This window comes from Hyperolius riggenbachi, chromosome 2 (assembly GCF_040937935.1).
Source record: "Hyperolius riggenbachi isolate aHypRig1 chromosome 2, aHypRig1.pri, whole genome shotgun sequence".
Lineage (NCBI taxonomy): Eukaryota > Metazoa > Chordata > Amphibia > Anura > Hyperoliidae > Hyperolius > Hyperolius riggenbachi.
Window position 1 is genome coordinate 439,606,179 of NC_090647.1, and position 12,431 is coordinate 439,618,609.

Consider the following 12,431-nt stretch of genomic DNA (forward strand, 5'->3'; position numbering starts at 1 on the left):
TGCAATGAGAAACGGATGTTTCTCATCACACTGGCAATAGGACCGGATGCTTCCTGCACCGGTCCTATGCCACTTGGGGGGGCCCGGACTACACGCCGGTATCCCCCATGCTTGCGGTGCCTTTCTGGCACTGCAAAGTATCTAGTTCCGGCTACTTTATTGTAGCCGGAACTGATACATTCCGGATCCACAACTTGTGCCGCCTTGTGGCCACCGCAGAGACCCGTACGGTTTCTTTGCGGGACCCAGGCCCCCGGACACTTGCGGACTCGAACCGCAAGTGTGAATGGGGCCTAATACTTTTAGCCATAGACCCTGAACAAGCATGCAAATCAGATGTCCATGACAAATCTGACAAGATTAGCTACATGTTTGTTTCAGGTGTGTAATTTAGACCCTACTGACCAGAAAGATTAGCAGGACTGTCAGACAACTGGTATTGTTTAAAAGGAAATAAATATGGCAGCCCTATATGCCTCTTACCTCAGGTTCCCTTTAACCATTTCAGCCCCTGGGTATTTTTCACCTTATGCATCAGTGCAATTTTCACCTCCCATTCATTTGCAATAACTTTATCAATAATTCTCACAAAGAATTGATCTATATCTTGTTTTTTCCGCCACCAATTAGGCTTTCTTTGGGTGGCACATTTTGCTAAAAATTATTTTTTTCTAAATGCATTTTAACAGGAATATTAAGTAAAAAATGGAAAAAAATCATTATTTCTCAGTTTTTGTCCATTATAGCATTAAAATAATATGTTACCATAATTAAAACCTATGTATTTTATTTGCCCATTTGTCCCAGTTATTACACCATTTAAATTATGTCCCTATCACAATGTATGGCGCTTATATTTTATTTGGAAATAAAGGTGTTTTTTTTTTCAGTTTTGTGTCGATCACTATTTACTAGCTTATAATTTAAAAAATACTCGTAATATACCCTTTTCACATGCATATTAACCCATTCAGGTTCCGTCGTTTTCACGTGAGAAATGTTCACTTCCCATTCATTAGCCTATAACTTTATCACTACTTATCACAATGCACTGATCTATATCTTGTTTTTTCCGCCACCAATTAGGCTTTCTTTGGGGGGTACATTTTGCTAAGAGCCACTTTACTGTAAATGCATTTTAACAGGAAGAATAAGAAAAAAATGGAAAAATTATTTCTCAGTTTTCAGCCATTATAGTTTTAAAATAATACATGCCTCCATAATTAAAACTCACGTATTGTATATGCCCATATGTCCCGGTTATTACACCGTTAAAATTATGTCCCTATCACAATGTATGGCGACAATATTTTATTTGGAAATAAAGGTGCATTTTTTCCATTTTGCGTCTATCACTATTTACAAGTTTAAAATAAAAAAAATATAGAAATATTTCATCTTTACATTGATATTTAAAAAGTTTAGACCCTTAGGTAAATATTTACATGTTTTTTTTTTTTTATTATTGTAATGGTTTTTTTTTTTTTATACTAAAAATTTTATTAGGGTACTTTTGGGAGGGTGGGAGGTAAACAATAGATATATAATGTAAATGTGTGTTAATTCTGTTTTTTTTTTTTTTTTTTAGGTGTAGTATTACTTTTTGGCCACAAGATGGCGGCCATGAGTTTGTTTACATGACGTCACTCTAAGCGTAGCACGCGCTTAGAGTGACTCATCGCAGAGGGAACGGCAAGAAAAGGCGCAGCTTCCGAGAGAAGCTGTCGCTTTTTCAGCGGGGGAGAGGAATCAATGATTGGGCTCCGTAGCCCGATACATTGATTCCTTGGCTACCGCATCCGCGGCTGGGAGTGCGCGTGCACGCGCACGATCGGCCGCGGGGGCGCGCGGTAGCGCGCATGGTTCCTGGACGTAGAAACTACGTCCAGGAACCAAAATAGGTTAAACAAGTTCAGACCCTTAGGTAACTATTTATGTGTGTTTGTTTTTTTAATTGTAATTTTTTTTTTCATTAAAAATTTTATTTGGGTAATTGGTGTGGGAGGTAAACAGTTAATTTTAAATGTAATAATGTGTTTATTTTATTTTAAAAATGTAGCTGTAGTTTTAATATTTAACCACAAGATGGCCACAGTGAATTTTTTTTTTTTTTTAGTCCAAGAAGTATAAAGATGGGAAACGTTTTTGTTTTTTCCTCAGAAAGACCTCGGCCTCTGTAAAAGAAGCTGTCAGTCTTTCTCCCGGGGACTTAGATCAATGAATGGGAACTATGTTCCTATTGATTGATCTCCGGGCTAACGGGGGGGGGGGGGGGGGGTGGCACGGGAGCTTGCGGGCACACGGGAGCGCACAGCAGCAGCTGCCTGGACGTGACAATCACGTCCAGGCAGCATAAATAGTTAAAGCGTGAGCTTTTTTAACACTGTGTATCCACTGATGTTACAATAAATGGACACTTTTTTTTTTCACCCAGCCATTGGTGTAGCGGAATCCCTTTTTTCTTTTGCAGTTAAAGCAGTGTTCTCCAACCCTGTCCTCAAGGCCCACCAACAGTGCATGTTTTGTGGAAAGCCACCGAGGTAGTTAATCAGCTCTGCTGAGGCACTTACCTCAATTACCTCACCTGTGTTTGGGGTTTTCTGCAAAACATGTACTGTTGGTGGGCCTTGAGGATATAGTTGGGGAACACTGCTTTAAAGGGACTCAGACCTGTAAAATTAAAAAGATTGTATACATACCTGGTGCTTTCTCCAGCCCCATCTGCTCCAAATCGCTCCCACGCCGCCATCCTCCGCTGCCTGCAGCTTTGGGAGCCGGGTCCCGTCAGACGTCAGTCGTGGAGAAGTGCGCCCTCTTGGTATCTCTTCAGCAGCTGCTGGAGAGATATGCAAACAGCTCACTTCTCTTACGCTAGACTGGCACCGACTGACGGAAGTGCGGGGACCCGGGTCCCAAAGCTGCGGGCAGCGGATGAGGCTGGAGGAAGCACCTGGTATGTATAAAATCTTTTTAATTTTACAGCTCTGGTACACTTTAAAGGACCACATCAGGTAAGAATCTAGCATGTATACAGTACAGGAACCCACAACATGCCTAAAGATCCGGCATGCTGGTTCTTTAGCAACATTAGGACTAACAGGAAACTAGTGACCACTTACAAAAAAAAATGCAAAAACTGTGACATCCGTATGTTATCACAGATTCACGTTATTTTTTGAGCATGCCAAGTATCTTTCTATTTGGTGAGTTGATATTTCTTCTTTTTTATGTCTTGTGCTTGCTGCTGTTAAAGGGGGCCACTAGTGAGGTAAGGATATGACTTTTGATGATATGATAGCTATGTGTGGTACTTATATTTATTTTTATTCTGGTTAAAATGTAATGTCAAAGTACGATTCTATTAAAGTTGATTACTCCATTTATAGTGAGCTCAGGCTACATGTGTCACTGCATTGATAGTGGCATGAAACCTCGTGAGGGTTTAGATCGATTTCCTGCCAAATTCAGTTGAAAGGGTCAATTGGAAATGCTGGAAAATCTCAAAATGGCTCAGTCGGGTGCACAGTGATAACGTTGTTCCATATCACAACTTTCCGACCCCCGGCCGGTGTTATCCCAAGACCACCACCACCGGTGTATGTGTCCCGCCCCAGTGCAAATGCAGTGCTCAGCTGTCACGTTAGAGCAAATCCTGTCCTCCTTCAGTTTCCGGCATCACTGCCAGTGCTTGTACCACGTGACACCGGGACAGTGTTGTCAGTACCTGAGCCAGTGTTACTTGGTACAGGTGCTCGCAGTGATGTACACAGGCGGGAATGTGGCTGCAAAGACTAGCAAAGATTTGACTAGCGTGTGTACGAGGCTATCAATGCTCAATCCTGCTGGTAGGATGTACGGTATGTGGTTCGGTGCTGACTGTATTACAGTATTGCCATTTCAACTTTTGTATATGTTTTTTATTCCAATGTCAATAATTAAGGATTTTTTTGCAGCAACCGACTGGTTCCCTTTTCACCAATTTTCTCTACCTTTCTATACCTAATCTACCTATCCTAATGCTAGCCTAATCCTTCTGCTGCTTATCACATTCCTTACATCTATTTTCCTTCCTTCAAATGTCCCGTGTGGGCAGGTATATGAATCAAGAGAAAGATGTGATCACTCTGCTTATTGTGTTTATAGCTCACTTTAGTAACCAGCACTGTTTCTTTCCCAGGCTGTCCGTGTTATGGTGGCATCCCGCAACTATGCTGACTTTGCCACAGAGGCAACGTTTGACATCAAAGTAAGTTAGGAGGTATCAAAGTAAGGAGGAATTTTACCAAAGCCTGTAAATTATTTTTTATACGTTTTTTTAATACGTTTTGTGTGATTTATGATATGTTAAAGGGAACCTAAACTGAGAAGCATATGGATTTTTCCTTTTAAAATACCAGTTGCCTGACTCGCCTGCTGATCCTGTGTGTCTAATACTTTTAGCCGCAGCCCCTCAACAAGCATGCAGATCAGGTGCTCTGACTGAAGTCAGACTGGATTAGCTGCATACTTGTTTCAGGTGTGTGATTCAGCCACCACTGCAGCCAAAGAGATCAGCAGGACTGCCGGGCAACTGGTTTTGTTTAAAAGGAAACATCCATATCCCTCTCAGTTAAGGTTTCCTATAAAGTACACACCAGACAACCACTTCATGTGCTACAAAAATTGTGCTCCCCTACAATAGAGCACTTGGACTGTTTTCTTTGCCTCTGGTCTTTAGACTGGAAACAGAGAGAGCCTGTTTTCCACTGCATGTGCTTCCATGCACTTTTCTGTTTTTCTGATGACCCCGGCACAATAATGTAACTAACGATGCTGTGTTACCACTAGTGTTATGCAATCTTTGTGAAAACATACCATTTGCTGCCGTTTTTGAGTGTTTGTGTAAAGTTAATGGGAGCACAATAATTCTTGCAATTTCTCTTTTTAAATATCACGATTGCAATAGCAAATTTAAAAATTAAACAAACGCACTAAAAAACAGTAAGTTGTATTTCATACACTGTTTATTCTAACAGGAAGAGTAAGGCCCCGTTCACACTTGCGGTTTTGCAAAAACCGCACCGGATGTCCGGACCGCACCGGAGCCGGATCGGACCTGAACCGTACGGTTCCTGTCCGGATCCGGTCCGGATCCGGTCCGGTTGCATACGGTTTCCGTGCGGTATGAACACGGTTGCGGTCCGGATCCGGATTCTTAAAGAGATAACAACCTGTATAAATACCTGGGGTTCTGGGAGGTCAGCAGAAGCTCTGGGGTCATTGTTGGAGACAGCTGGACGTGTGGAGACCATCCTTGGATACAGAGACAGCAGTTGGGACCATGGATCCAGTCATTTTTTACGCTTATTACCTGGGAATTCTCTCCTTCCTGTTGTTTACCTACTACTATGTGGGGAGAAGGCGTGCTCCTCGCAGGAGATGGTGGGTGCACCCTCTACTAGCCAGGAGGCAGAGGAAGGGAGAGTTCCAGGCCCTCTACCGGGACCTCAGACGACACCCACAGAAGTTCTACAGCTACACTCGGATGTCTATTCCCCTGTAAGTATATAGGCCTAAATACACCAACCCCCACCATTCCTAAACACCCCACCCTCACCCCCACAACACCTCATCCCTGTATACCTAGCTAAACACACCACCCTGACCCCCACACCCCTGTATACCTAGCTATACACTACACCCCCACCCTCCACAACACTCCCAAACCTCTGTAAACACACCTCCCCCATCCTCCACCCAACACCTTGTCCCACAACATACTTTACAGCTTCTTCCTTTACATCTCCTGACAGGTTTGATACCCTTTTGGAGATGGTGAAGGATGACCTTAGGAAGAAGGATACCACGTTCAGGAGAGCAGTCACACCACAAGAACAACTACTCATCACACTGAGGTATGTAAAAACAAATTTTTTTATTGCAAAAACAACCACTTTCCAACATGGAAACATTCTTCCAACATGGAAGACAAAAAAATAACATATCTATGGTATAGCCCGGTCAGTTTTAAGGAACACCAACCACCAACTTTGTGCTGGAAGAGTTGTAGGGCATAGCTGCCCAAGTGTCTTTCGGGGACACCAGGCCCTAATAAATTGAAGTGCTTCAAAAACCTAACCACTGGCACAGGACCCTCTGAGCCATGGATGAAGGACACAGGTCAGTGAAAAGGCTAGGCCTCTCACCGACCAGTCAAGGTGTCCTTCACCCATGGCTCCAAGGGTCTTGTGCAAGTGGTTAGGAACAAGAACAAAGTGAGGAGCAAGAGGAACCGATGGCAGAGGTGCATGACTACAGGTGCAGTGCAACAGGCACAAGGTTGTGACCCAGGTAGTGTCTTTCGGGGACACCAGGCCCTAAAATTGAAGTGCTTCAAAAACCTAACCACTGGCACATGACCCTCTGAGCCATGGATGAAGGACACAGGTCAGTGAAAAGGCTAGGCCTCTCACCGACCAGTCAAGGTGTCCTTCATCCATGGCTCCAAGGGTCTTGTGCAAGTGGTTAGGAACAAGAACAAAGTGAGGAGCAAGAGGAACCGATGGCAGAGGTGCATGACTACAGGTGCAGTGCAACAGGCACAAGGTTGTGACCCAGGTAGTGTCTTTCGGGGACACCAGGCCCTAAAGTTGAAGTGCTTCAAAAACCTAACCACTGGCACATGACCCTCTGAGCCATGGATGAAGGACACAGGTCAGTGAAAAGGCTAGGCCTCTCACCGACCAGTCAAGGTGTCCTTCACCCATGGCTCCAAGGGTCTTGTGCAAGTGGTTAGGAACAAGAACAAAGTGAGGAGCAAGAGGAACCGATGGCAGAGGTGCATGACTACAGGTGCAGTGCAACAGGCACAAGGTTGTGACCCAGGTAGTGTCTTTCGGGGACACCAGGCCCTAAAATTGAAGTGCTTCAAAAACCTAACCACTGGCACAGGACCCTCTGAGCCATGGATGAAGGACACAGGTCAGTGAAAAGGCTAGGCCTCTCACCGACCAGTCAAGGTGTCCTTCACCCATGGCTCCAAGGGTCTTGTGCAAGTGGTTAGGAACAAGAACAAAGTGAGGAGCAAGAGGAACCGATGGCAGAGGTGCATGACTACAGGTGCAGTGCAACAGGCACAAGGTTGTGACCCAGGTAGTGTCTTTCGGGGACACCAGGCCCTAAAATTGAAGTGCTTCAAAAACCTAACCACTGGCACATGACCCTCTGAGCCATGGATGAAGGACACAGGTCAGTGAAAAGGCTAGGCCTCTCACCGACCAGTCAAGGTGTCCTTCATCCATGGCTCCAAGGGTCTTGTGCAAGTGGTTAGGAACAAGAACAAAGTGAGGAGCAAGAGGAACCGATGGCAGAGGTGCATGACTACAGGTGCAGTGCAACAGGCACAAGGTTGTGACCCAGGTAGTGTCTTTCGGGGACACCAGGCCCTAAAATTGAAGTGCTTCAAAAACCTAACCACTGGCACATGACCCTCTGAGCCATGGATGAAGGACACATGGCAGTGAAAAGGCTAGGCCTCTCACCGACCAGTCAAGGTGTCCTTCACCCATGGCTCCAAGGGTCTTGTGCAAGTGGTTAGGAACAAGAACAAAGTGAGGAGCAAGAGGAACCGATGGCAGAGGTGCATGACTACAGGTGCAGTGCAACAGGCACAAGGTTGTGACCCAGGTAGTGTCTTTCGGGGACACCAGGCCCTAAAGTTGAAGTGCTTCAAAAACCTAACCACTGGCACATGACCCTCTGAGCCATGGATGAAGGACACAGGTCAGTGAAAAGGCTAGGCCTCTCACCGACCAGTCAAGGTGTCCTTCACCCATGGCTCCAAGGGTCTTGTGCAAGTGGTTAGGAACAAGAACAAAGTGAGGAGCAAGAGGAACCGATGGCAGAGGTGCATGACTACAGGTGCAGTGCAACAGGCACAAGGTTGTGACCCAGGTAGTGTCTTTCGGGGACACCAGGCCCTAAAATTGAAGTGCTTCAAAAACCTAACCACTGGCACAGGACCCTCTGAGCCATGGATGAAGGACACAGGTCAGTGAAAAGGCTAGGCCTCTCACCGACCAGTCAAGGTGTCCTTCACCCATGGCTCCAAGGGTCTTGTGCAAGTGGTTAGGAACAAGAACAAAGTGAGGAGCAAGAGGAACCGATGGCAGAGGTGCATGACTACAGGTGCAGTGCAACAGGCACAAGGTTGTGACCCAGGTAGTGTCTTTCGGGGACACCAGGCCCTAAAATTGAAGTGCTTCAAAAACCTAACCACTGGCACATGACCCTCTGAGCCATGGATGAAGGACACAGGTCAGTGAAAAGGCTAGGCCTCTCACCGACCAGTCAAGGTGTCCTTCATCCATGGCTCCAAGGGTCTTGTGCAAGTGGTTAGGAACAAGAACAAAGTGAGGAGCAAGAGGAACCGATGGCAGAGGTGCATGACTACAGGTGCAGTGCAACAGGCACAAGGTTGTGACCCAGGTAGTGTCTTTCGGGGACACCAGGCCCTAAAATTGAAGTGCTTCAAAAACCTAACCACTGGCACATGACCCTCTGAGCCATGGATGAAGGACACATGGCGGTGAAAAGGCTAGGCCTCTCACCGACCAGTCAAGGTGTCCTTCACCCATGGCTCCAAGGGTCTTGTGCAAGTGGTTAGGAACAAGAACAAAGTGAGGAGCAAGAGGAACCGATGGCAGAGGTGCATGACTACAGGTGCAGTGCAACAGGCACAAGGTTGTGACCCAGGTAGTGTCTTTCGGGGACACCAGGCCCTAAAATTGAAGTGCTTCAAAAACCTAACCACTGGCACAGGACCCTCTGAGCCATGGATGAAGGACACAGGTCAGTGAAAAGGCTAGGCCTCTCACCGACCAGTCAAGGTGTCCTTCACCCATGGCTCCAAGGGTCTTGTGCAAGTGGTTAGGAACAAGAACAAAGTGAGGAGCAAGAGGAACCGATGGCAGAGGTGCATGACTACAGGTGCAGTGCAACAGGCACAAGGTTGTGACCCAGGTAGTGTCTTTCGGGGACACCAGGCCCTAAAATTGAAGTGCTTCAAAAACCTAACCACTGGCACATGACCCTCTGAGCCATGGATGAAGGACACAGGTCAGTGAAAAGGCTAGGCCTCTCACCGACCAGTCAAGGTGTCCTTCATCCATGGCTCCAAGGGTCTTGTGCAAGTGGTTAGGAACAAGAACAAAGTGAGGAGCAAGAGGAACCGATGGCAGAGGTGCATGACTACAGGTGCAGTGCAACAGGCACAAGGTTGTGACCCAGGTAGTGTCTTTCGGGGACACCAGGCCCTAAAATTGAAGTGCTTCAAAAACCTAACCACTGGCACATGACCCTCTGAGCCATGGATGAAGGACACATGGCAGTGAAAAGGCTAGGCCTCTCACCGACCAGTCAAGGTGTCCTTCACCCATGGCTCCAAGGGTCTTGTGCAAGTGGTTAGGAACAAGAACAAAGTGAGGAGCAAGAGGAACCGATGGCAGAGGTGCATGACTACAGGTGCAGTGCAACAGGCACAAGGTTGTGACCCAGGTAGTGTCTTTCGGGGACACCAGGCCCTAAATTATTAGTGCTTCTAAAACCTAACGACTGGCACAGGACCCTCTGAGCCATGGATGAAGGACACAGGTCAGTGAAAAGGCTAGGCCTCTCACCGACCAGTCAAGGTGTCCTTCACCCATGGCTCCAAGGGTCTTGTGCAAGTGATTAGGATCAACAAAGTAAGGAACAAGAGGAATCAAAGGCACAGGTGCAGGACTACAGGTGCTGTGCAACAGGCACAAGGTTGTGACCCAGGTAGTGTCTTTCGGGGACACCAGGCCCTAAATTATTAGTGCTTCTAAAACCTAACGACTGGCACAGGACCCTCTGAGCCATGGATGAAGGACACAGGTCAGTGAAAAGGCTAGGCCTCTCACCGACCAGTGAAGGTGTCCTTCACCCATGGCTCCAAGGGTCTTGTGCAAGTGGTTAGGAACAAGAACAAAGTGAGGAGCAAGAGGAACCGATGGCAGAGGTGCATGACTACAGGTGCAGTGCAACAGGCACAAGGTTGTGACCCAGGTAGTGTCTTTCGGGGACACCAGGCCCTAAAGTTCAAGTCCAGCAAAACCAAAAGTTAAAAAGCCCTGTGATGGTATCCTTCCTCCGAGGATCGGAGGTATTCAGAGGAGCATGTCCAGGAACAATTTGACTTTTTTTTTCAAATTGTATCGGCACCACTACTAGAAAAGGTGGGAGTTGCTGCCTGGAAATCTGGACTCTCTTGGGTGCTGGTCGTGGATGAGCTGGACCCTGACAGCGGTGGCCCATATTGACTGCCTCTGTAGCCGGTGTACATCTGTGATGATTGCCAGGTGGGCACCGCTGTTGGTTGTGGGGGTCTAAAAATTGGTGGTTGCAATAATGGCGTGTCCATGTGCTGTTTAATCACCTCCAGCAAATTGGAATGGCACGCCATCAGGTTTTGTGAAGGCACCTTTTCAAGATATGGTATTAGAGACATCACAGTGTGAAAACACGGGTGTGCCTGCAATTTCAGTAGTTCCTTGCTTTGTTGATGCATTTGCTGCATCATGTTCTGCAGCTGGCCCACCGACTGATGATGCTGCGCACGCAGTTGGTCGATTTCTCCTCTGTGCATCTCATGCATCATTTTAAGCTCGTCCCTGTAGTGCCCATGTACAGCGTCGAGCTCACATTGCAGTGTAGTGATGTGGGACTTGTACTGCTCCATGATATGGCCCCTGTCCTCATCTTGCAACTGCCGGGTTATGAGAGTTTGGTGGCTCTGAAGAATCCCGAGAAGTCCGGAGACAGCCCCGGACATCTCGGACTCTGTCTCTCTCCTTGTTGGGGGGAGGGTACCTCGACGCCTCACTGGTGTGGTGGTCCTCACTGGTGGTGTGGCAGCATCTTCCCGTCCTCTGGCCTGTGTCGGGGTTGCCCTGCGCGCTGGTTGTGCTGCAGTCTCTCGGTGCTCCTCACTTTGTTCTTGTTCCCCTGGAGCTTCCATAGCGGTCGATTGTGGAGGTTCAGCTTCTTCCACACTCGGTCCTGCAACCTCAACATCCAAGCTCTCTTCTGCCAAGTCATCATCAAAGGACGGAGTTGTGATTAAGGACTCCCTCCTCCTACTCCTCGCCTCGGGGCAATAGGTTACATCGGCGACGTCATCATCCACCAAGCTCTCCTCACTGCTGAACCGTGCCTCCTGGGTCGGTTCCTCTTGCTCCAAATTGTCTTCAGTCCTGTAGATAAAAAAAATATTTATTGGTGTGCCAAACAGCATGTGGCGTCAATTCACAGAGCTAGCAAACACTAGCAATCACTTTATCACCCGTTTCTACCCAACATTTGATAAAGCTTGTGAGAAAAGTTCGCTAGCCATGGGAATTGAGGCCATAGCAATACATGGCCGAAGTCATGGTAAATGAGCTCTCAGTTCCTGCCCACAGTAGTGGTACTTACAGTCTAGGTTCCAGGCTTGCATTGATGAAAGACAATTGCTTGGCAAATTGGTAGTCTTTTTGTCGCCTTCCCCCGCCACTGCCACTTCGTTCGGCAAGTTTTTTCTTCCGTAGCCATTTCACATATGCATCCCGTATATTGCGCCACCTTGTCTTGTACCTTTCTCCTGTAACGACATGAAAAATTGATTTCGATTATTTCTCTTGTAGGTACATCGCAACTGGACAAACATATACATCGCTACATGTCACATTTCGTATTGGGAAGAGCACGGTGGCAGGCATCGTCGTGAGGACTTCGAGGATCCTTTGGACGCGACTGAGGGCCAGATACATGCCTGTGCCGGACACCACGAAATGGGAGGAGATCGCCCAGGGCTTCTGGACCGAGTGCAAGTTTCCTAATTGTGTTGGCGCACTGGATGGGAAACACATCCGGATTCAGAAACCCGTGGGGAGTGGCAGCCATTATTTCAACTATAAAAAATACTTCAGCATTGTTCTAATGGCAGTGGCAGATGCGGACTATAAGTTTGTGTACGTGGATGTGGGGTCGTACGGTAGTTCCAATGACTCTGGAATTTTCCAGCGTACGACCCTTTGCCGGCTGATGGAGGAAGGCAGACTGCGTCTCCCCCGTGACAGACCCTGGCCTGGGACAAGGGCACCGGCCTACCCCTATGTGTTTGTGGGGGACGAGGCCTTCGCCCTGTCCGACCATGTAATGCGTCCGTACCCAGACAGGGGACTTGATGCCAGCCAGCTACACTTCAATGCTCGGTTGAGCCGTGCAAGGAGAATGGTGGAGTGCACATTTGGGATCCTGGTGTCAAAGTGGAGGGTGTTCCACACGCCCATGCTGCTGAAACCGGGCAACGCAGTTGTCGTGGTGAAGGCAGCATGCATCCTCCACAACTTTGTGCGGCAGGAGGAAAGAGAGACTCCGGAACCCCCGAATGT

General features: G+C 47.5%; 1 protein-coding gene across 2 annotated transcripts in view; it reads left to right on the forward strand.

Moving 5' to 3' along the window:
- Positions 1–12,431, forward strand: part of PDHA1 (pyruvate dehydrogenase E1 subunit alpha 1) — a 45,598-nt gene that overhangs the window by 3,405 nt on the left and 29,762 nt on the right. Inside the window, exons 2-3 of one of the 2 annotated variants that reach the window (XM_068269983.1) lie at positions 3,254–3,268; positions 4,178–4,246. In XM_068269983.1, the coding sequence (XP_068126084.1) occupies positions 3,254–3,268; positions 4,178–4,246 (84 nt within the window). The remainder of the gene's footprint in view (positions 1–3,253; positions 3,269–4,177; positions 4,247–12,431) is intronic. The other variant, XM_068269984.1, reaches the window with a different exon arrangement.